At 50.2% G+C, this 25,499-nt stretch overlaps 1 protein-coding gene across 1 annotated transcript in view; it reads left to right on the forward strand.

Moving 5' to 3' along the window:
- The window catches only part of WDR25 (WD repeat domain 25), a 144,223-nt gene that overhangs the window by 96,913 nt on the left and 21,811 nt on the right, over positions 1–25,499 (forward strand). The window contains exon 4 of the mRNA XM_068991352.1: positions 3,533–3,663. Within this exon, the coding sequence (XP_068847453.1) occupies positions 3,533–3,663 (131 nt within the window). The remainder of the gene's footprint in view (positions 1–3,532; positions 3,664–25,499) is intronic.

Consider the following 25,499-nt stretch of genomic DNA (forward strand, 5'->3'; position numbering starts at 1 on the left):
CAGTTGTTTCTGTCTGAAGAGAAGACTTGTGGCCTGCTGGGGCCTTCTCGCGTTGTGGGGGCTGCAGCGGCACCTGTAGGCTCCTTTTCCGACAAGGGAATGTGATGATTGCCTTCCCCGAGTCCCCATGGTGTTCCCCCAGCCCCTTGGCTGGAGTGAGGCTCCTGAGGCCAGCGCTGCAGGCACAAAGACCATCCCTGGGGTGCACAGGCTGGCAGCCTCCGCTCTATCCTTCCTGGGAAGGGAGCCTGCTAACTGGGCTCCTAAATGCTGGGCTTCTTTCTTTCATCTTTTTAATTTGTGTGCTTGGCTGCGCGGGCTCTTGGTTGCGGCGTGTGGGATCTTTCAGTCTTCGTGGCGGCACGCGGAATCTTGACTTGTGGCATGCAGACTCTCAGTTTGCAGAATATGGGGTCGAACCCAGGCCGCCTGCCCTGGGACTGTGCCCTGTGTCTTTGTCCCTGGACCATCAGGGAAGTCCCACACTTGGCTTCTGACCTCGGTTTTCTGACTTGGTTTCAACTGTAGCAGAAAGGCGAGGAAGAGTTTGGGTTCCAGACAGGTTTTGGGAAAGGAAAAGAAAGAGGAAGAACAAGAAGTAATAGGTTTCCAATGAGGTTCATTCCCCGGGAAGCAATTTTTTTGGTTAACTTGAGAGAGTTGCTTGTCTTTTGAGCTAATGAACGGGGCACGGCACCCAGAACACTACAGGTCTGTTCATCTTCCTGATGCTTTGCAGGGGAGTTATTTATTAGAAAAGCAGTATTAAAACAGCAATATCAGTGAAATTTAAGAAGTTATCTTACTACGCCTCGAACAACGCATTTCCTTTGGCGAATCACGTCTTCCCATCTTTGTTCACGTCCGTCCTTCTTTAATATTCCTGTGAGTCAAGAACAAGTTCCCAGCATTGTCTTTCTTGCCACAGTGCTATTTACAGTCCCAGTTGTAAATGGCTTTTCAACGTGGCACCAGGCAGAGAACCATATTTGCCTTGACTGCTCTCCTCGGGTTGGACAGTGAGGCTGCTGTTTATGGTCCCTTCACCGTAATCAGCAGTGCGATCCCAACTGGCCAGCCCTTGACAGCACATGGTGGTGACACACGGCGACCACGGAAATCTTTGTGCATTGCATTTTGTAGCAAAATAGTGGAAGGGCTTATTGAGCTTAAGGAGGCATAGAGTCTTCATTTGCAAAAAGTCAACTGTTTCCAGAATTTCCTCTGATGACAAATGACTGCCAACTCTAGGCCCTTAGAAGATATTCAGGGAAAAAAAGAAAAATCAACATGCTTAATCATCCATCAAGGTAAAGGTGATACTTTAACAAAGAACAAGAGAGTAGCCTCTTTCCAAAAAATTTGTACCATGGAGAGGACATTTTGAAAACAGATGTTTTTAATCATTTGTATTATTCTGTAATTTTTGTTGCCCCAAATGATGTGAATGTATCCCCTATTAAAAACTTCGAGTTTTGCACTCTTAACCCAGGAACAGTGTTTTTCTAATCTGCTCTAGAATACTGTAAGTTAAAATTTCAGTGGATTGTGAATTGGATTGTTAAAGATTAGTTGCAGGGGCCATTATTTGGCATTAGGGGAAATGGAGCTTCATTAGCAAAATGTTCATCAGTGGTAGAAGAAAGTGGGAAATGTCTCTCCCGTTTCCAGCAGTAAGTGTCTTCCATTCTGGTTCCTCGAATCTCTGGAAGGAGGCTTTTGGGGCTCTGGCAGACTTTGGTGTCTAAACTGAGGCTGTAACTGAGCTGCTGTCAAGTCCCCGAGTCAATGAAAGGTCCCTACATTACAAAAATGGAAGTAAGGATAGTCCTGCTGCTCTTACTAAAAATATCACAACTCATTTGGTTTAATAATTTCCAAGAGGTTTGCTGGTACTCTTAGTAAATGGCATATTAAAGTGTGTTTTAAAATATGGGTTATTTTGTCCTTTTATCCTTGTCTCAAAATCATCTTTTTTTTTTTTTTGGTAATTGTTTTTATATTCATAATACATTGGTACAGTAGCACACTGTGTCACTTATTTATTAAATAAATATACCCATGTTGGCATCATATGCCTAAGGGTGTCTCCTGTGCTGTCAGACAAGTTTGGAGACCAATGACCTAGGCAAATTGGCTTTATCAAGAATTCTGCTGTAACTCTCATGAGCACCAGTTGATGACTTTTATCTCCTCACCTGGTGAGCTGATAGAGCATTTAATTAAGTATGGTCCTGAACGCAAAGCCAGGCGGCCTTCCGGAAGTGCTTTCTAAATCCGTGGGCCCAGCACACTTCCTGGGTTCCTGTGCGAGGAGACTCTGCTTGAGATCTTGGCAGGGCACTGGCGTCCGGCTTCTTAGGTCCCAAACTGCCCACCACCTCAGTCCAGGGGAGGGTTTCCGAGGGCCAAAGGCTGTCAAGGATGCCCCTCTTGGGCTGTGGCACTGTGCAGAGGAAGGCACGCTGGCTTTGGAGGCCAACATACCTTGGCTCAGTGCAGAAGTTCCATTCCCCATGTGCCCCACATCTGACCTGTTCTAAATGATCGACAATTCTGGCATTTTTTTGGGTTTCCCTGGTGGCGCAGAGGTTAAAGCGTCTGCCTCCAATGTGAGAGACCCGGGTTCAGTCCCTGGGTCAGGAAGATCCCCTGGAGAAGGAAATGGTAACCCACTCTAGTATTCTTGCCTGGAGAATCCCATGGACGGAGAAGCCTGGTAGGCTACAGACCACGGGGTCGCAAAGAGTCGGACACGACTAAGCGACTTCACTTTCACTTTCTTTATGGCTTACCTCTCTCTAAGCGATCTCGGTGATAAAGAAGATATTTTCCACAGCAGAGTTACGTGCATACAGGCAGACATTTGCACTATGCCTGGGAGTGCTTGATTGCAGTATCATGGCAGATAGAAAAGGTGGTCCACACCCCTTTCCTCCAACCTGTGTCCTGAGTCACTGTGATGTCACACTCTCATTGATCACTAAGGGTCTGATGGCACCCCACCTGCCACACTCTACTGCAAACCCCACCCACCACATCCTATTGCAAGCCGTAAGGGTGTGGTTGTAAGGTGCTGATCCTACGAAGAATCACTTTGGCTCATCCTGCTCTTGGTTTTTACACCTCCAGATGAGTAATCTATGGTATTAATTGTGTAGCTTTGGAGCTGTGATTCAGTGTTCCTGAGCCTTGGTTTCTTCAAGCTGCAAAGTGGGTTTAGGGTTGACATGTGCTTTAACTGGGTTGATGCGCATGGGTTTACTGCACACCTAAAAGGTGGTGTTGGTGGATTCAGACATGCTGCTCATCCCTGCGTTGGGGGTGCGGTGGGGTTGAGCTTGTAGAGGCTCTCAGGTGGCCTGAGAGTGGGGGCGGATGCTACCCGGGCTGTGTTTCCGGAAATTCTCCACTGGCCACCTGGGCCCAGGCGGCTGCGTTCTGTGGCTCTGTACCAGGTGGCGTCTTAGTTTTAAGATACTTAGTTTGTGATCTGAGTATTTTCTGACTCTCTTCGTTTTGTGTGTTGTAGGAACCCAGCTATTCAGTGGCCAAAGTGACTTTAGGATCACTACCTTGAAGTTCCATCCGAGAGACCACAGTGTTTTTGTATGTGGCGGCTTCAGCTCTGAAATGAAAGCTTGGGACATAAGGACCAGCAAGGTAACACCCACCTTCCTCACTTGGCCTTTCCAGGAGAGCTTCCTTGACAATTTGAATGATTGGGGGCGGGTCAGCATCTATATATAGGACCCTCGAGATGGAATAATTACCACTTAATATGTAATCAGTGCAAAGCATAATTTTTAGATGTTTTGAAAGAACAGTCTTGAGTCATTAGATATTAAAGCTTCGTAGGTGCAGTTCTCTGCAAGCATGTTGCTAAAAATATTTTTGGAGCGCCTACTGTGTGCAGATGCTTCCAGATGTTAGAAAGTGAATCAGCCTTGGATTACTCAAGGGAGTAATATGTGGATACAGATCACTGGTGCGGAGGAGTGCTCTTTGTGTGTGCACGTGTGTGTGTATGTGTGTGCGTGAGGGGAGGGGGCTTGGGGCGGGGCCGGCATTCAGAGAGGGTGAGCTTTCAGCTCAGGGCAAAGACGGCTTCACAGAGGAGACTGTGTTGCCTTCGGGGCTTAAAGGCTAGTCCCCATCGGTCCCATAGAGAAGCGATTGTCCAGTCCCATCCGTTACCGCAACATGCTGCTCCCGTTGCTTCCCTCACTTAAGACATGGCATCTCCATCCTTCCAGTTGCTCAGGCCAAACCCATCAGAATCATCACGCTCTCTGCCCCTGCTCTCATCCCCTGCCACCCAAACCATCAGCAGATCCATTTGTAATTGTGGTTTTAAACCGCCCTTGTCTCCTGCTTGGGTAGTGGCAGCACTTTCATTTCTGATAAATGTCTTCCCGGCAACACCACCCCACCCGCACCAGCCCCAGCCGCTTACAGTGTGTTCTCAACACAGCAGCCAGGGTGGCCCGCGACAGCGAAAGTCCACGTGTCACTGTTGCAGTCAGCACCGTCCAGGCTCAGGTCTCACTCGCAGTAAGGGCTGTGTCCCTGCGGTGGCCCCAAGGTCTCATAGTCTCCCGTCAGCCCCTTCTCTGCAGCTCTGGCTCCACCAACCTCCTAGCCATCCCTGGAGCACACCGGCACACTCCTGCCTCAGGCCCTTGGCACCCTTGCTCTTTCTGCCTGCAGTGCGCCCTCCTGGTTTTCTATGGAGAGGTTCCCACCCTCCTTCCTCCAGGGTCCTGCTCAAATGCTGCCTCTGCAGGAAGGCCTTCCTGGACCAGGTGCAGGGCAGCCCTGGCATTCACTAGACCCCCCCACCTCACCTCTCTCTGTATCATTCATCATCATCCACGTGCTCTGGCTGTACGTGTGTATTCGTCTGTCTCCCTCCCTTTGAATGTAATCTTCCGGGGGGGGGGGGGGTTCTGTCTGTTTTGTTTGCTGCTGACTTCTAGCTGCTAGACCAGTGCCTGGCACGTGGTAGGCATTCAGCAGATCTTGGTTGCCTGAATGAGCAGGTGGAGGCGACCATGCAGACTGTGGGAGATAAAAGGTTTGGACAGGGCCAGTGACCTGCTCCCCAGTGACACAGGTGGGAATGGGCCCCAGGCAGTGGGACAGGTGGGCAGAGAGACTTTTAACGCTCTGCATCCGGATTTGGATCAGCAGTGGGGAGCCACAGAAGGTTTGTGAGCAGAGGGGGCCTGGATCAAGACTGAGGAAGGGCTCAGGGAGGGGCAGTGAGGAAGAGCCTGAGTGCTCCTGCCTCTGAGGAGCCAGTGGTTTCAGGATGTCTGTTTCAAGCCCTGAGAAGCAATGCCCTTGGTCTGAAGGAGGCACCGAATCTCTCAAATGCTGCAGGGTCATTCACGATGAAACGTGCGTTGATCTTGATCTTAAAAGAAGACGGTGTGGGATGTCAGAGACTGCCGTTCTCCAGCTGGGGTCCAGGGGAGTTGGCGGGCCTGTGCTGAAGGTGCAGCACCAAAGCCGCTGCCTGAAGGCATCCCTGTCCTGGCAGGTGCAGCAGCCTCCGCAGGTCTGCGCTGAGCAGAGGCCTTTCCGAACAGCTGGGATGGAAGGTGGCGGGGTGAGGTCTCCAGTGCTGGATTCAGAAGGCAGGCTGGTGCTTTGGATTAGTAGCTGCAGGAAGGTGCTCTCCCACCAGGCTGTGGACGGGGGATGCTGGTGTTTTGAGGAGAACCTAAAACCAGAAACAGTTTCCTTCAAGAGGACAGGATGTTCCATCCATATGTATCTTGCTTACAGGATTGTGCCTCACAGGGAGGGGGGAAAACTAGACATAGAGAGATGTACTCTTTTTTTAAAAGAAAAAAAACATACATTTTTTTCTTTTACAAAGAGACTTTTTTTTTTTTTTTAAACAAAAATATTTGGAAAAGAGAAAAGCTACCCATAAAGAAGTGGACACGTGGGCTTATGAAAGCACTGGAACACTCATGTTTGGGCTATAAATACATGGTGAATGAAAGAAAATACTGGGAAGTGCTGTTGGAGCTGGAAACTCTTAGTCATGCCGTTTGAAGCTGGGCCTCATGGTCACCCAGCCCCTGCTGACGGCCACGTCCCTCGGAGGTGCGCTTACTGTTTTTAGCCCCGAAGACCAACCACGTAAGAAATTACTCATCAAGGACGCCATCTGATTTAAGACTTTGTTAAAAATACCGGATTTTCTCCCAGGGCAGACGCCAGCTGATGTGCTCTGAGAATGCTAGGGGAGAAGCAATTAGGAGCAGATGTTGCTGTGACTGGTATTGGCATGTTTGCCAGTCCTCTCCCAAGCTAGTAACGTGGGTAATGGGGCCGCGCAGTGTTTCTTTTTGCTTCCTTTTTCCCAACAATATGAACCCCTGTCCTCCTCGCTGGGTCACAGGGCTTGTTCCATTTGCACCAGCCAGACTCAGGGGATCACTCTCTCTCCCACTTCAGTGAATGTTTCCTCTGAGAGGTGTGGCCCAAGCGCCTCCTGTGGATCCAGCGGGAGGGCCAGAGAGGAGAGGCAAGGTTGCCCGCCTAAGGTGGCTCCCAGCAGTCCTGCTGCACTCCCACGGAGCGCGGGGCTCTGTCCAGCGTGCTGAACTCTCCAGCCCTGCCTGGCTAGCGTGCAGACACCTAGGGCTGAGCAGTGTGGCTCTTATTGCCTTCAGGGACAGCCAGGAAAACTGCAGGGGTTACGCGGACTTTACCTTAAAATCATGACAGATTTCCTCTTTTAAAAATCATGGGAAGGGGACTTCCCTGGTGCTCCCAATGCCGGGGGCCCAAGGTCCATCCCTGGTCAAGGAATTAGATCCCACCTGCCACAGCTAAATATTCCATGTGCCATCAACTAAGATCTGATTTAGCCAAATAAATAAATATGAAAAGGACAATGGGAAGGACCTTATTATTTCATATAATACATGATTTTATATGGAAAAATTAGAAACTAGAAATAGAAGGGGTGGCCGAGCCGGCTGAAGGTGAACGTTGTAACATGTGCCTGTTTTTTTTTTTTTTTAATTTCAGTGTTCTTTTCCACTGTGTGTTTTTTTAAACATTGATTGGTCTTATTCTTATACAGTTTTGTATTTTGCTTCACACATTTCACACAGCATTCTAAGGGTTTTCCTTACAGTGAGATGGTTCTTGTAGATTTCCAGTACATCCCTCGGACACCACATGCCTGGCTGGTTTGCTCCTCGCCTCATCCTCGGTACTGAGAACGCGTGTCTGACACAGCAGGCGCTCAATAAATGTGGATCAAATGAATATATTTCAAGTGGTTCAGCTTATTAAACCATGTCCCGAGGTTGGTTTGGAGGACATTTGCTTTCCTTCGGTTTGCCATTTAAAGCTAGTAGGTGGTGATGAGGGGTCGACCAGCTGAAGCCTTAGGGCTAAGTCTGGCATACTTCCTGTGTCTGTAAATAAAGTTTTATTGGAACACAGTTCTGGTCATTCACTTGCATAGTAGCTACAGCAGCTTTCACACCATAGCAGCAAGAGCTGGGTTGTTGAACCAAAGACTGCATGGTCCGCAGAACCAGCATAGTTACGATTTGGCTGACCCCTGCCAAGATGGGTCAGGCTGTGGCGTCTGTTACTCCACGTCTGGTCGCGGCTGATCCCCCTGACCTGGCTGACCAGGTGGGCCCCCCTGTGCCTCACCCTTTTATGGGGACCCTGTGGAAATCTTGTGCACACGGAACGTTGTTTCCAGAGAACCGTGCCTCAGTCGGGCATGCGGGTCATTTTCCCTCCCTGTTACCATCCCCAAGCAAATGACGCCGGTCTGCTGTATTGTACATTCTACTGTCAGGCGCATTTCTGCATCTAGTGGTTTCCACACTTGCAGTTTATCGCCTGCAGCTTGGGCCCCAGAATTCAGATTGCTGGGTTAAAGCAAGTCCACGTTTTGAAGGTGAGGTGTAGGTGTCTAAGGCCACGGCTGATCCCACCGTTGGAGCGTGACAGCAGGGCCAGACAGCCTCCTACCGGGCCCAAGGAGCAGTTGGAACAGATGACATTAAAGCTGCTTTCCAGCCATAGACTTTAATGATTCCTTAAGCTAAGCTGCATGATCAATGTCAGGATTCTGGGCTTCTCTGGTCCAGCCCAGTTCATTACAGCAAATGGGTGATTTGGCTCCTCTCTCTCTTCTTCGCCGATCTCTCTCCACTCAGGTTTGATGATCAGAGTACATCCCTCATCTCTGCAAAGTGCCTGACTTCATTTCCGGCTGGTCGGCAGGCTGTGTTCCGCACTAGCCCTCTGAGCCTGCTTATTGGCACTGGCTCCATGCTGCCAGCATGGGATTTTCTGATGCTTTTTGTCTCCTGACAGTCTGCCCAAATGTGGGTATGGTCGGGAACCCAAGATGTCCATGGCCTTACCTTTGTGTTACTGTGGGAGTCAGAGCCCCGATGGGCTGCCAGAACTTATTGGCCTGAGCTCCATGAGACCTGGGCTCCCAACCTCCCTCTCCCACTTGCTTAGCTGGCTGATTATAGGTGAATCTCCAGGCAAAAGCTTCCCTCCATCGGGTTTCCCCAGTGGTGCAGGAAAGGAGCGGCAGGAGGTCATCTCTGCAGCAGGCCTGTCAACCCTCCCCTACTTAGGAGAGCACCTGGGGCTCTCGTTAGGATGCGGATTCTGTTTCCGCAGGATGATGTCTTAGTCAGCTCAGACTGCTGGAACAAAGCACTGCAACACGTGGGCTTAGACAGTGGATGCTTATTTCTCATGGTTCCGGAGGCTGGACTCCAAGATCAGGGTGTCAGTGTGGTCGTGTTCTGGTGAGGGGTCTCCTCTGGGCTGGTAGATAGCTCTCATCTTGCTGTGTCCACACAGATGGAGAGCGGGCAACCTCTGATCTCTTCACCCCTTTTAAGGCCACTGTTGTCACCATGGGCCCTCCACCTTTATGACTTTCAGTTCCGTTCAGTTCAGTCGCTCAGTCGTGTCCGCCTCCTTGCAACCCCATGAATCGCAGCACGCCAGGCCTCCCTGTCCATCACCAACTCCCAGAGTTCATTCAAACTCATGTCCATCGAGTCAGTGATGCCATCCAACCATCTGATCCTCTGTCATCCCCTTCTCCTCCTGCCCCCAATCCCTCCCAGCATCAGAGTCTTTTCCAATGAGTTAACTCTTCACATGAGGTGGCCAAAGTACTGGAGTTTCAGCTTTAGCATCAGTCCTTCCAATGAATATTGAGGACTGATTTCCTTTAAGATGGACTGGTTGGACCTCCTTGCAGACCAAGGGACTCTCAAGAGTCTTCTCCAACACCACAGTTCAAAAGCATCAATTCTTCAGCACTCAGCCTTCTTCATAGTCCAACTCTCACATCCATACATGACTACTGGAAAAACTGTAGCCTTGACTAGACGGACCTTAGTCGGCAAAGTAATGTCTCTGCTTTTGAATATGCTATCTAGGATCCAGACCTAATTACCTCACAAAGGCCTCAGTCCCAGAAATCATCACACTGGGGACTGCTGTTGTGAGTTGCTGTCTCAGTCGCTCAGTCGTGTCCAACACTTTGCGACCCTATGGGCTGCAGCACTCCAGGCTTCCCTGTCCGTCGCTATGTCTCACAGTTTGCTCAGACTCAAGTCCATTCAGTTGATGCTGCCATCCAACCATATTGTCCTTTGCCACCCCCTTCTCCTCTTGCCCTCAATCCTTCCCAGCATCAGGGTCTTTTCCAATAGTTTGCTTTTCACATCAGGTGGCCAAAAGTATTAGAACTTCATCTTCAGCATCAGTCCTTCCAGTGAATATTCAGGATTGATTTCCTTTAGGATGGACTGGTTTGATCTCCTTATTGTCCAAGGGACTCTCAAGAGTCTTCCCCATCACCACAGTTCAAAAGATCTAACTGGTTGATCCTAAAGGAAGTCAGTCCTGAATATTCACTGGAAGGACTGATGCTGAAACTGAAACTCCAATCCTTTGGCCACCTGATGTGAAGAGCTGACTCATTGGAAAAGACCCTGATGCTGGGAAGGATTGAAGGCAGGAGGAGAAGGGGACGACAGAGGATGAGACGGTTGGATGGCATCACTGACTCAGCGGACATGAGTTTGAGTAAGCTCTGGGAGTTGGTGATGGACAGGGAAGCCTGGCGTGCTGCAGTCCATGGGGTCGTGGGGAGTCCGACACGACTGAGCGACTGAACTGAACTGCTTTAGTGAATCATCCTTTTTACAAGAGTAAATTATGGAACTCCAACCTCAGCAAATTACCTCTCAGCTGAGCAGGTCCTGGCGCTGCAAACTGGAGCAGGCCTGGAGAATCTAGGACACGTGGCTCCCGGAACTGGGAGCCCGGCCTCTGCCCCAGTTCTCTTGCCTTCTGCAAGCAGGGCCAACCCCGGGTGGGCTGGGGCTGAGCTGGCTTTGATGCATTGTTGGACTTTGTGCCCAAGAAGGAGCCTCAGGTGCACTCAGGCCCCCACTGGGCCTCAAAAACACTGACTGCACCTGCTCGGGTAATTCTCAGGATGAGATCCTCTCCGACAGGCCCACACAGTTTTGCTCTAGTGTTGGTCTGACCTGAATCATCAATCTTCCATGCTTGTTCTACAGCTTTTCTTTCTTTTTTTTTTTAAAAAAATTTTTTTTAAAATACAGCTTTATTTTTGGCTTTGCTGGGTCTTCATCGCTGTGCTCGCGGGCTTTCTCTGGCTGGGGGCTCCTCTCTAGTTGTGACGGGAGGGCTTCTCTTTGCAGTGGCCCCTCTTGTTGCGGAGCACAGGCTCTGGGGCACGTGGGCTTCAGTAGTTGTGGCGCTGGGATTTAGTTGCCCTTTGGCACGTGGGATCTTCGCAGACCAGGGATCAAACCAGTGTTCCTTGTATCTTAAGCACTGAACCACCGGGAGAGCCCCTTTCCTTTCTTTCTTTTTAAGTTTGTAAAGGGCCGTCTTGACTTGCAGATCTTGAACTGGCGTCTTGACCTCCTTCTGGAGTTTTGTCCCAGACCCACTGCAGGTGTCTGTCCTCAGGCAGGTGGCAGTGTGGAGGGGCGGGCAGCGCAGTGCTCTGGACCAGCCTTCCCATCCGCCTGGAATCTCATCTCTGCCCCTTGTCAGAGCCTCTTACTCTGGTGCACTTTCCCTGCAGAGTGTAGACTCCCTGAGGGCAGGAATTTGCTCACTTCTGCTGTATTCCCAGCGCCTGGCCGAGTGCTGGGCGGATGGGAAGGAATTGTCGCAGGAATGACTAAAGGCTTAAATCAAGTCCAATTGAAAACAAAAATCGCACGTGATGAGCCCTCCCAGCTGAATTGGAAGTTGAGCCAGCATCTGTTAACACGCTCTTCTCAGGTGCCCACCATGGGCATCGTGCCCTGGACAGGGGCGGGGGGGATGAACCAGCCGGTCACTCAGCCAGTGGTTGCTGGTCTTCACTGGCTGACCTGGTGGTCAGAGCACCCAGAACCTTAGAGGAGACCCAGCCCCTCTGCAGGTGGTCTCTGCGCCCAGCATTTTGAAAACTTTGCAAGTGATTCTAATGCAGAGCTGGAGTTGCGAACCACCATCCTGGGAGCCAGGATTTGGGTGCATCAGTGAGAATCCTGAACCCCAAATGGTGTTGTGCAGGGTGTCTGCCAGGCCGGTGAGAGCGTCCTGAAGTGTTGGCTGCCACGAGGGCGGCTGCCTGGGAGACGCAGTGCCCTTGGCTCTGGGTTCTGGGCGCTGTCCATTTTTTGTGGTGTTGCAGGACGGTTGCTTATTTGTCCTAATGAGGTTTTGATTACTCTCCATTTGTCTCTTTCATCAGCTTAATGTTAAAAGCCTTTTTATTTGGATTCTTTGTACTTGTGCAGTTCTGACTAAGTTTTGCCTCAAACCAAACTTTCTTATGCAGATGAGAGCGGGAGATAAAGGAGGAGGCGGAGGTGGGGAAGGGGCGTGGGCAGCCTGGTGCCGAGGGGAGGTGGTCACAGCCTCTGGGCTCCTGCGGCCCCGTCTGTCCAGTGGCAGTGGGGAGCGCTCAGCCTTGCAGCCTCCTAGCCCCGACATACGGTGGTGTGGACTGGGCAGTCACCGCCCGGCTGACTCTGTGATGGGCCCTCCCCTTGTGCCACCCATAGCAACACAGCAATCCTGGGAGGCGTGCCAGGCACTGTTGTCACCCTGTCCCCCTGGCAGGGAGCCTGAGGTTCACAGAGGTGCCAGCATAGGGCCGGTTGATAGTGGGGTAGGACCTGGACCCAGAGCCTGGACTTCCACACCACAGCAGGTCCTCCTGTTCACAGGTTGAGTGAAGCGTCAGTCTGGCATGTAAGGAAAGCTTTGGCAGTGAGAGCTGGGCACTTGGGTCCTAGGGAAGCCTACACAGGGCAGCCCTTGAGTTCAGATGCCCGCTCAGCCCTGCCGCTTGCAGCCTGGTGCCTGGTGTCAGAGGACCCAGCTGTGAAGTGGAGAGTGCAGGGCCCTGCGGCCTCAGGTCAGAAGTCACAAGCCCAGCATCTCCATGTGGGCATTGTGCCCCACGTGTGGGCGAGGAAACCAGTCCTGGAAGGTCCAGCTTTCAGGGCAGGAGTCTGCAGCCACTGCGGACTTGAATTTGCTGCCGCGGCTGCTGCGTCGCTTCAGTCGTGTCTGGCTCTGTGCGGCCCCATAGACGGCAGCCCACCAGGCTCCCCCGTCCCTGGGATTCTCCAGGCAAGAACACTGGAGTGGGTTGCCATTTCCTTCTCCAATGCATGAAGGTGAAAAGTGAAAGGGAAGTCGCTCAGTCGTGTCCAACTCTGTGCGGCCCCATAGACGGCAGCCCACCAGGCTCCCCCGTCTCTGGGATTCTCCAGGCAAGAACACTGGAGTGGGTTGCCATTTCCTTCTCCAAGGCATGAAAGTGAAAAGTGAAAGTGAAGTCGCTCAGTCGTGTCCGACTCTTAGTGACCCCATGGACTGCAGCCCACCAGGCCCCTCCATCCATGGGATTTTCCAGGCAAGAGTGCTGGAGTGGGGTGCCATTGCCTTCTCCAGCTTGCATCTGCACCCGGATCTTATTCTGAATTCTGCCTCTCCCTACAGCAGGAGGACACACTTCAGTAGCTGAGCCCCCGCTGGACACCAGGCATCGTCCCAGAGCCAGGAGCTCAGCATCTGGAAGAAGGGCCGAGAAGGGCCATTTCTTTGGTGTTGGTGGACCTGTGGGCCTCACCGGCTACCTTAAGCGGCCGGGGAGTTCCCCTGTGTCTCCTGGGTCGTCCAAAATCTTGGGCAAAGCTGGAGAAAGGGTTCCTGGGGTCCAGAATCTCAGAGACTGCCCCTAGCCAGATCCTTCTCTTTACCTTCACTCAGCAGCACTTTCCTCGGGGTGCCAAGCAGACACTGGTTAAAAGTCTGAAATGGGACCTGCCACTGGCAGCTCAGTGTGTGTCCACGGGAGAAGGTGCCACTCGGGAGGGCCCTGTCCCCATGTGAGCACTCGGCTCTTAAAGCTGCAGTAGTGCTGTCAGAAAATAGAAAGCAGATTCTGAGTGGACCTGTAGTGATGACAGAAATACAGTATTTACATCATGTCAATGTGTGTGTCCTTTGTAGTTCATTTTGCCACTAAAAGAAGCTGTGTTGCATACCCTGAACACCTGTCCTTGAGATTTTTAAAAATTTAATATTTTCATGAAATTTGTAATGATTATATAAATAAATGTGTATGTCCTTTGCAATTCATTTTATCACTGAAATAAGCTGTGTTACATACACTGAACATCTCTCCCTTGAGATATTTTTTCAAGATTTTAAAAAATTTAATATGTATATGAAATTGATTCACAGTTTTTGTTTTACTTAAACACTTATTTTAGTTTGCCATAACTAATAACATCCAAAAAATCATAGGTTTGATGCCCTAGTTATTCTTTGTCTTAATGTACTTGAAATACTTATTAAAATTTTTTGGTGGTGGCTTTGCTGAAATGAAATTCACAGATGCCTTCATGTATAGCACGGGACTCATTTGTTTTTAGTATATTTACAGAGTTACTCAACCATCATGACAGTCAATTCAGAACATTTTTATCACCTCAGAAAGAAGCCCTGTGCCCTTCAGCAGTCACCCCAGCTCCTCTGGTAACTGTCGGTCTACCTTCTGTCTCTGTTGTTGAGTCACTAAGTTGCTAAGTCGTGTTTGACTCTTTGCGACCCCGTCAACTGCAGCACGCCAGGCTGCTCTGTCCTTCACCATCTCCCAGAGCTTGCTCAAACTCATGTCCATTGAGTTGGTGATGCCATCCAGCCATCTCATCCTCTGTTGCCCCCTTCTTCTGCCGTCAGTCTTTCCCAGCATCAGGGTCTTTTCCAGTGAGTCAGCTCTTTGCATCAGGGGGTCAAAGTACTGCAGCTTCAGCTTCAGCATCAATATTTCCAGTGAACATTCAGGGTTGATTTCCTTTAGGATGGACTGGTTGGATCTCCTTGCTGTCCAAGGGACTCTCAAGTGTTTTCTCCGGATGCCTCTGTAGATCGCCTTTTCTGGACATTTTGTATACACAGAATCATACAGTTTGAAGAACCACCAGACTGTCTTCCAGGGTGTTTGCACTATTTTTCATTCCGAGGAAGGTTCTGAGTTTTCCCGTCCTCACCTCCTTTGTTATCAGTCTTTTGCTTATCTCTATCCCAGTGGATGTGAAGTGGTGTCTCACTGGGAACTGCTGAAAGTCTGTCCATCTCTCTATGCCAAGTCTTGGTTGTGGCATGCAAGATATTTAGCTGCTGCACACACACTCATAGTTTTGGCATGTGGGATCTACTTCCTTGAGCAGGGATTGAACCTGGGCCCCCTGCACTGGGAGCTCAGAGTCTTACCGCTGGACCTCCAGGGAAATCCTCTCCTTCAGATTTTATATAGATCTGTGCAGACTGTATTTCTTCATGAATGAGCTTTGGTAGTTTGTGTTTCTCAAAGAATTGGTTTGTTTCATCTATGTTATCAAATTTATATACATAAACTTTTTCATGAAGTGAAAGTGATGCTGGTTCAGTCGTGTCCGACTCTTTGCAACCCCGTAGACTGCAGCCCGCCAGGCTCCTCTGTCCATGGAATTCTCCAGGCAAGAATACTGGAGTGGGCAGCCATCCCCTTCTCCAGGGGATCTTCCCGATGCAGGAATGGAACCTGGGTCTCCTTTACTGTCTGAGCCACCAGGGAAGCCCCAACGTGTTCATAATATTCCCTTGTTATCCTTTTTGATGTCTTTAGGTTCTGTCTTTTTCATTCCTGATATAGATATTTATGCCTTTATTTTTTTTTTTAGTGTGGCTAGAGATTTATTTTCTTCTACTTGCTTTGGGTTTAATTTGCTCTTCCTCTTCTTATTTCTTAAGGCAGCAATTTAGATTATTGATTCAAAATCCTTTTTAACATAAGCATTTTAATGCTATACATTTCCCTCTAAGAGCACTCCACAAATCTTGATGTGCAACATTTAAATTTTCATGCAATTAAAAAATATTATCTAATCTTAGTTTTAACATCCTCTTTGACTTATGGGATATTTAGAACTTGTTACTCAGCTTCTGGGCTCCCCCGGTGGCTCGGAGGTAAAGAGTTTGCCTGCCAATGCGGGAGTCATGGATTCGATCCCTGGGTCAGGAAGAGCCTCTGGAGAAGGGAATGGCAACCTACTCAGTCTTCTTGCCTGGAGAATCCCATGGACAAAAGAGCCTGATGGGCTGAAGTCCATGTAGTTGCAAAGAGTCAGACATGACTTAGCAACTAAACAACAACAACAAAATTTAGCCTCTAAATATATAGGGATTTTCCTGTTATCTTTCTGTTACTAACTTCTTTGTTTACTGATTCTGTTATGCTCAGAAAACATACTTTGTATGATTTCAGTACTTTCATGTCCCAGACTATGTTTTGTTTCATTGAATATTCCGTATGCTCTTGGCAAGAATGTGTGTCTTGCTGTTATTGGGTGGGGTGTTCTGCAAATGACGGTTTGATCAAGTTAGATGACGGGATTGTTCAGTTAGTTCTTCTAGATCCTGGCTGATTTTCCTGTCTACGTGTTCTTTCAGTTATTGGGAGAGGAGTGTTGAAGTTGCCAACTACAATCATGGGCTCGTGTGTTTCTCTTTTCAGTCTTGTCCTTTTTCACTTGTGTATTTTGAAGCTGCCACCAGAGCTCCACCGAGGGCCTGCTCGTACGTCAAAGCTATTAGAGAAAATAAGAAGGGGGAAAAAAAAGAACCGGAAAAGAAAATAGCTTCTCACCTTTGTGCTGGTCATGTCTGCAGGTTTCACCCTCTCTCTGGGGTCTATTTGCTTATGTTTACTTTCAGAGTCCTCGGGGAGTTGCTTTCTGCCTTTTCCCCAGAGTTTTAGTTGTAATCAGTGGGGCGAGGGGTTCTGGTGGGCTTGCTGGACCCCACGTGGCCCCAGGTGGGTGTTTTCCTCCTGGCTTTGAATGTCCCCACTTCCGTTGGCCCAATGCCTCCTGTCCTGCGAGTGTCCACGGCTGTCTCCTCTCCAGGGCCTTTTCCTCAAGCCCCACTGCCCCCCTTCCCTCCCTTGTTGCGGCTTGTAGCTTCTTGGCAAGTATCAGCTTCCCGCTCCACTGGAATGTGAGGGCTCGTCCAACCTGACATCATGTCCCCAGACCCCGTCTTGTTGGCATGGGGTCAGTGGCTCCGTGTTACTCAAATAAATGATCATACCCACCTTCGTGAATCTGCAGCCAAACTCTGCAGAGATTCTATGACTTAAAGTTCACACAATCCAAGTTCCCGCCCCGAGGGCGGTGCTGACTGCAGTGCGTTCTCGGCACGTGGACGTCCTGTGAGCCCCGCCAGTGGGCCCATTCTGCCAGCGGCCACAGCCTTCCCCGCCGGCCCTGACGAGGAGCCTGCCTGGTATCTGTCTGCGGATCCAGCACGCTAGCTGAGAAAGGCGGTGGACTGTGAGGGAGGAAATGGCAGGGCCTCCTGTAATTAGACTGTGCTGAGCGGTCCACTCATCCCGTGGACTCAGGGAGGAGATGAACGGTGGACGTCTCTCCTCACCACCCCCTGCACATCCTTTTCACATCATGCAGATTTCTCAGTTTTTAATTATAGCCTGTCACTTACTTTTTTTTTTTTAAAGAAAGGTCTGGTTATCTGGCTTGTTTCATTCATTTATTCCCTGAACATTTGCCAAGCACCTATCATGTGTAGGCCATCTCCCTAGTTTTCTGGATTCAAAGAAGCTACAGGAAATGCCTCACGCCTGCACTTGGCATCTTTAATCCACTGAGTTGCTAGACCAAGTGGGAAACCTCGGTGGCAGCTTCAGGACTGCCGTCCCCTCGCCACCCCCACACCCCCCACCATACCCTGTGCTTCCCTCCTCTGGGGCTGACACATGAGGTCGTGCAGGTTGTCTTTGCACACAAGCACGTGGTCAGCGGGTGGCTGAGTGCTGGAATCCGGCCAGTGTTCCACTGGCCCAGCCCTGCCCTCATCAGGGATGATCTCACTGGAAGGAGGGTCTTTTCCTGATATGAACCAGGGCCCAGGTGGGCCGGCTGCGGCCCCATCGCTTCCCCTTACGCCTGCTGTCTCTCATCCTCACCAGGTTGGCTCCTTACCCTCTTCCCCGGGGACCCCAGTGCTGCCCATCGTCCACCCCTTCTGTCTTCCACACCGCAAGGTCATCTTCGGGAAACGCAAATCCAAACCCATGTACCTCTGGGCTCAGAGCCCTTCTCGACCCTACACTGCCCACGAGGGCAGGTCCAGGCCTGCCTTCCTGGTGAGGACAGCCCTGCCTCGGCCACCAGCTGTGCCTCTGAGTGCCCAGCCTTCCCCAAGCCCTCCCCACAGCCACCACCTCACATGCCTGGGGGACTTCACACCTTCCCAGACTATTTGACTTATCTGCCACGCATAGGATTTACTCTTAAGAGTAAAAGAGCAGGCATGTTATTTTCCAAAGAGGATAGAGGACGAGGAGCTCGTGAAGGAGCAGCCGGAGACCTGGGAGGAGAGCTGGGTCCAGGGCTGAGAGCTGTTGGGGGCGGGGACTCAGGATGCCAGCAGCGTGCATCAGTGGAGGCAGAAAAGGGCATCGGGTGTGCCTGTGACGAGAGAGCAGAGAGGGAGGCTGTGCTCTGGACGTGCATTTTCATTATGGAAGTAATCTGCGCTCTTTGCAGCCTCCTCGGAAAATAGGAAACTGTAATGAGGAAGATAACCATTCAATTTCAACACACCCAGAACCGCCGTTGACAGTTGGGGTCCTTCCTTCCAGTTTTTTAATGCGTATGTTTACATCTTATAGATGATTTTCCCCAGCTTAATACATTATTAGTGTTTCTGTATGGTTAAAAAGTTTTTGGATGATGTAATTTTTTAATACTTACCCAATATCCTATAAGGGATTTAACCAGTCCTCTAATTATTGGGTGTTTATCATATTCCCAGTATTTCCATTACTACAACACTGATGTAAACATCTCTGTATGTAAATTCCCAGATGCAGACTTTAAAGACTTTTAATATATTTATTTGGCTGTGACAGGCACGGGGCGCTTAGCTGCGGCATGTGAGCCCTCTAGTTTCGGCACATGGGTTGCAGAGTGTGGGGGCTGAGCTGTCCTGTGTCATGTGGGATCTTACTTCCCCGACCAGGGGTTGAACCTGCGTCCCCTGCATTGGAAGGTGGATTCTTTTTATTTTTTCTCTTTAAACCTTTTATTTTGTGTTGGGATATACCTGATTAACCATGTGGTGGTAATTTCAGGTGAACAGTGAAGGGACTCAGCCATACATATACGTGTATCCATTCTCCCCCAAAGTCCCCTCCTATCCAGGCTGGCACATAACCGTTGAGCAGAGTTCCATGTGCTATACAGTAGGTGTTTGTTGGTTATCCATTTTAAATGTAACAGGGTGTACATGACCTTCCCCAAGTCCCTAACTATCCCTTTTCCCCCAGCAATGGTAAGCTCATTCTCCAAGTCTGTGAGTCTCTTCTGTTCTATAAGTAAGTTCACTCGTATCATTTTTTAAAAAGATTCTACATATAAGGGATGTCATATGATGTTTCTCCTTCTCCATCAGATTTCAGGATGACAGTCTCTAGATCCACCCATGTTGCTGCAAAATGCGTGGCGGGATCCTTTTAAATGGCTAAGTAATATTCCATCACACACACGCACACACGCACACACGCATGCCTGCCCGCACATCTTCTTTATCCATTCCTCTGTCAGCGGACGTTTAGGCTGCTTCCACGTCTAGGCTATTGTAAGCAGTGCTGCAGTGAGCATCGGGGTCCATGTGTCCTTTCAGATCATGGTTTTCTCTGGGTATGTGCCTAAAGTGGGATTGCAGAGTCATATGGTGCTCTGGGCTTCCCCACTGGCTCAGCGGTAAAGAATCCACCTGCAATGCAGGAGACTCGAGTCCCTTCCCTGGGTCGGGAATATCCCCTGGAGTGGGGCATGGCAACCCACTCCAGTATTCTTGCCTGGAGAACCCCATGGACAGAGGAGCCTGGCGGGCTGCAGTCCAGGGGGTCGCACAGAGCTGGACATGCCTGAGGTAACTGAGCACGCATGCATGGTAGCTCTGCTTTTAGTTTTTGGAGGAGCTTCCATGCTGTTGTTCTCCAGAGTGGCTGTACCAGTTCACATTGGAAGGCGGATTCTTAACCCCTGGACCACCAGGGGAGACCCCCCGAATGCAGACTTGATCTAAGGGTGTGTGTGGTTTTAGGTTCTGGATTCCACTGGCCGCTCCCTTCCCTAAGGGATGGCCAGTGTGTACCCTGCGAACAGGGCTGGTGGGTTAGCTGGCTTGTTTGGGGCATAAGAGAGATGTATGAACACTCACCACCCTCAGGGAAGGTCTGGTTCAGAGGGATGGGCTGGAGGCTGGGGAGAGGCGGGGTGAGAGGGGACTGCCTAACTGGGGGCCTGCTTCCTTCCAGGGCCCCTGTCCTGGCCATGGACTGGGTCTCAGGGGGCAAAGGCCATTTGTGCTCTGGTTTCCCCCTCTCAGGCCCAGGCAGGACAGCCCCACACTCTCTGTCCCTCCTGCCCCGGGCAGGCCTGAGCCTCTGCGTGCTGCCCCCATGGTCTCCGGAGGGTCTGAGATGCCTGGAAGAGAGGCGTGCATGCTGGGCACAGCAGAGGGGCGCGGGCACCACTGAGCCGGGCCGCCTTGGGGGCGGCTGCATTGTTAGAACCTGCTCTTAATTCATGCCTCCATTGTACAGCGCGGAAAACCAATTTTTCACTTGAGAGGATCAGCAACGTGGATACACGTGTAATTGTCTATTTCTGCTTTTTTTCCTCTCCCTCGCGTTCTGCAGCCGTAATTTGAAATTTCACAGTTGTTTCCAACGTGACGGCCTCTCCGTGGGTCGTGTTCAGATCCAGCTCAGATCCAGCACGCACTAATTGAGCAGCTACTCTCTGCCCCTGGCTGGGCAGCCTGTGGGGTGCAGTGGGGTGGGGTAGGGGGGCTCCAGTGTCAGCTGCGTTGACTTTGCCTCCACCCAGCAGGGTGATCAGCGGCCGGCCCGTCACGTCTCTGTGCCTGGTGTCCTCGTCTGCACAGCGGGGCTGGGGATCCCCACCCCCAGGGCGGTTGTGAGCATGGAGCGGGGTCACAGGGGAAGCACCTGGCAAGGTGCACGCACACAGTAGGTGTTCAGCTAATGCTCCCTGCTGTCCTGGGGCTTCTCAGACAGTCACTGCAGGGCCGTGCTTTCTACGAGCCTGCAGTGATCGGCATTCACCAGCTGCCTTCAGTTTTGCTAGAAGCTCAGTGGAGGTCGTGCTTTCCCCCCAGCCAGGCAGCGCACCTGACCAAAATGTCAAGTGCCTGCTTTCGGTCGAAGGTGTTCTAACCCAGTGCGATAACAGGGGTCCTCTCGGGCTGATCAGAGGCTCAGATATACATTCCCTTGTGTCTTTGATTAATTTTTAAAAGAGAGAAATGAATTAATTATCGCCTAGTGATTATGGAGGCTTGGAATGGAGGGACGAGTGGAGAGCGGGCCCTTAGGAGGTGCCTCGGTGGGAACCCAGCCCCAGGCGCCCAGGAGCTGTTGCTGGTCCTGTGATTCCCAAGAGACTGGTCACTAAACCGCCCGAGAGACAGAGGAAGGTGGCCACACAGGCTCGACCCAGAGGTGGCCAGGGGTGGGGGAGTTTCCTGGGTTCCCTGGAGCTCCTGGAGAGTGAGACACACTTGGCTGCTTCTCTCCAGGGTCCCCTCATCCCCCGCTCCCTCAGGCCGGAGGCTCATGACCTGCCCCAGTAACCAGCACCCCCCGTTCACTCCATCATCTCCTCGGGCCCCACTGTGGGTGTCCCGCCGAGGAAGGCGGTCCCCAGGAGGCAGATCCTGCTGCCGCTTGGAGGCAGTAGAGGAGCCTAGCCTCCGGCGTGAGCCCAACAATTTCAGGGGGCGTGGAGAGGGAGAGGTGGGAGGCCCTTGCCCTCCCACATGCCCCCCCCCCCCATACTGGTGGCGGCTTCCTCCTCTCCAAGTCGTCCGAAGGACAGTCTCCTCCTCTGCTTCCCCACCCCTCCCCCTTGGGAAAGGCCTAAGTGGCCCTGGTGAGCCCCACATTCAGCACCCCGTCCTCTGGGCCTCAGTCCCCCCATCTGTCCGGCAGGGGCTGGACTCTGAGATGAGGTCTGCATGGAGCAGGGCCCTTCTCTGTCGCGTGTCGCTGGGGAGGCTCGGCTGAGGCCACGTGCTGTGAGGGGTCAGCACCCTCTCCCCAGGGGGCGCTGCAACCCCCTAGACGGGGGCTTCCCCTCCCCCCACCTGCTGACTGACTCCCCAGGGCCCTGGAGCTGTTCAGTCTACATCCATTCGTCAGGGAGCCTTCAAACACTCACCAAATACCTGCTGAATGGTGAGTAGCTGTGGGATAGAGGGGAAAGGGGCTCATCCCCACGCCTAGCCCTGAGCTCACAGCCAAGGGGAGGGGACAGAATCGGACACTTAGAGAGTAGAGTGATGGTAGTTGTCATGAGGGAATGGTGGAAGGCCTGCAGAGGAAGGAACTGATGAGTCTGTCTGGCTCTTTGGGAGGCTCAGTTGACAGAGGGTTTTAAAGGATGCATAGGAGTTTTCTAGGCAGCAAGTCAGGGTAAGGAATTCTAGGCATGAGGAATGCACCATGGCACAGAGGCATGGAGGGGCTTGACACATAAGGGAACAGTGAGGAGTCTGTGTGACTGAAGTGCACACAGGGTGTGTGAGTGTGTAAGTTGGTGGGGGTGTGTGTGTGTGTGTGTGTGTAGAGGAGAGTCAGGAGTCAAGGCTAGCCCGGATATCAATGCAGGGCCTCCAGCCTGGCCATGTGTAGGTTGGGGCCCAGGGCTGAGCACCTCAAGGGAGGCTTTCGGGACAAGGAGCCCTCCCCAGGCATGCGGACACCCCTAGTGCTCACGACTCTGCCTTAAAGGAAGGCTCGGAGCAGAGGCTGGTCCTCCGGGAGCCTAAGCCAGCTCATCAGTTATACCTAAATGCCGAAGGGAAAGGTGTCCTCCCCCAGCATATGGTTATTAAAGCGCGCCATCTTTAAGCCTCATTAAGGGCTGTTAAATGCTAATGAATTTAGAGAAGGGCGTCTTGGGGCCTCTGTTTCCTTGGAAACGTTTGAGAGCAGGTGCCTTATAATGAGCTGTACCTATTTTAAAAAGTGAGCCACGAGGCCCGCTTTGATAGGCTGGATCTCAGATGCTGATGGGTAAGTGTGAACAAAGCTGGTGGAGACCAGTGGAGATGCTTTGTGCTCTCCGAAATACCATTCTCTGGTGGTTTCTATAGAAACCACTGGCACCTAGGTAGGAGCATCACCGAGCTCCAGAGTCTCATTTACGCAGCACAGCATTGCCTCCAGCCTCGGTGACTCGGCCTTACCTGTGAAGACCACTGGAGCCCTGCTGGCAGGGTGGGACCGCACTCCGGACGAGACAAGACAGATGTATGTTGCTGTAGCTGTGGTTTTGCTTTAATTATGCCTGTGCTGTGCCTGCTGTGAGGTTTCCTCAGGTCCTCCCTCTGCTTGTTGTTTCCGGCCCCATTTGTGAAGCTCATTCCTCCCCACAGAGCACTTTAAGGAAACTTTGTATTATTGAAGCATTTAAATATATACCAAAGTAGAGAAACTGTTTAATGAACCTCCAGCACCCAGTTTCAACAATTATGAACATATGGCCAGGCTTCTTTTAGCTCTGATCCTACTCATTTTCCCCAGTAGTCTCTCCCTCCCCACCCCCACTGCTGAATTATTTTGACGCGAATCCCATAAACATGCTAGTATTTCATTTGTGCGTGTGTGCTAAGTCACTCAGTCGTGTCCGAGTCTTTGTCACCCTAAGGACAGTAGCCCACCAGGCTCCCCTGTCCATGGGGACTCCTCAGACAAGAGTACTGGAGTGGATTTCCATGCCCTCCTCCCAGCCTAGGGATCGAACCCGCATCTCTTGTCTCCTGCATTGGCAGGCAGCTTCTTTACCACTAGTGCCCCCTGGGAAGCCCAGTATTTCATTTGCACACACTCTTACTTCTTTAAAAGATAAAGACTGAAAAAGATTGCTATAATACCATTGTCCTTCTAACAATTTAGCAATAGTTCCTTCATATCATCAGATATTCAATCTATATTTAAGTTGCCCTGATTGCCTCATGGTTTTAAACATTCTTAAAACAGTTGCCTTGTTCAAATGAGGAACTGAACATTTGGTTGATAAATCTCTTAAGCCTTGTTCAATCTCTGGGTTACTTTCCTTCCTTGTAATTTATTTATGGAGGGAATACATTGGTTGTTCGTCCTTCATTTTCCTCACTGCATCCCCCGTGGTGTCATCTAGCACATTCCTCTGTTCCCTGCATGTCTTATAAACTGGGAGCTGAGGCTAGACAGGGCTTCTGATGCTGCGATGTGCACGCAAATCACCAGGGGAACTTGTTACTCTGATTCTAATTCTGACTTAGTGGGTCTGGAATGGGGTCAGAGAAGATACATTTCTAATAAGCTCCCAGGTAGTACCTATGATAGATGCTTGATAAGATTCAGGGATTTTTTCCTTTTTTTCCTCTCTTCCCCTTTTCAAGAATATTTGATCAGATTCAGGCTCAGTTTTTTGAAGAACAGGTCATGGTACATTCTTCCATCAGGAGGCCCCCAACGTCTGGTTGAGCCACTTTTGATGATGATGTGATTCATCAGGGAGTTCAGGGCTTGTCTGCCTGGCATCCCATTTATAAAATCCTCATCAGGTCTTCACCTAATGATCTCAGTAGTTACTAATGATCACTGTCGAGATCTACAAATTCATTAGAGGTTGTAGAATACCGGACTACTTCTACAGAGAAAGCTTTGCTTTCAAACTTAGCTACCCTGAGGACAGAAAAAGCAAGAGAAAAGCTTGAGTCTTTTCCTTTATTTACAAGTTTTCAGAATAATGAATTGCTTCCCTAGCATCTCTAAAAGTACCTAATTAGGTTTTCATGGACTTTTTCTTTTTTTTTTTGTATCATTATGAATTTTTGTCTTTATAACATATTTGATTAAGTCAATCAGTTGTGGCTCTTATTATTCCAGTGCTCAAATTACCCAGTATTTGGTGAGTTGAGCCTCCTTTAAGTAGGCTTCTGAACCTTTGTTTAAAAAATCAACTATATTACAACTTAATACAGTTAACTGCCACCCATTATTGTGCACAAATCAATGAGTTTTGACAGGTGTATACATTTGCGGAACCACCACTGCAATCAGGATACAGAGCATTTTCATCATTCACGGGTTCCCTCCCGCCCCTTTGCAGTAAATCTCTTCCTCTGCTTCAGCCCTTTGGTAGCTACTGGTCTATTTTCTGTCACTAAAGATGCGTGTTTTCTGGACTTCTGTATAAATGGAATCATGCAGTAGATACTCTTTCGTACCTGGCTTCTTTTAGCATAATTGTCTGGGATTCATCCACATTGCTGTATGGCTCATTATTCCTCTCTATTGCCGAGTCATATTCCAGGGTATGACTATATCAGTCTGTTTATCCATTTACCTGTTGATGGGCATTCTGGGTTGTCTCCAGTTTTGGGTTATGACTAATATAAATGAAGCTGCTGTGACTGTTCATGAAAAAGGTCTTTGTATGGGTATGTATTTCCACTTCTCTTTTATGTAACTGGGAGTGTAGCCATTAGGTGGTATCGTATGTATATGTTTGCACTTATAATAAATTGCTAGCCTGTTTCCCAAGTGGTTGTACCATTCTGCATTCCCATTAGCAGTGTAGGAAGGTCTCAGTTGTCCCCCATTCTCACCAACATTTGGCATGGTCAGTCTTGTCCATTTTAGCCATTGTAGTGGACGTGTAAGTGGTATCTGTTCGTGGCTTTCATTTCATTTTCCTGATGGCGAATGATGCTGCTCACCTTTTCATGGGTTTGTCGGCCATATTTAAGGTGATAATAATAGTGAGGATGATGAT

Source organism: Capricornis sumatraensis, chromosome 19 (genome assembly GCF_032405125.1).
Source record: "Capricornis sumatraensis isolate serow.1 chromosome 19, serow.2, whole genome shotgun sequence".
In the NCBI taxonomy this organism is placed as follows: Eukaryota; Metazoa; Chordata; class Mammalia; order Artiodactyla; family Bovidae; genus Capricornis; species Capricornis sumatraensis.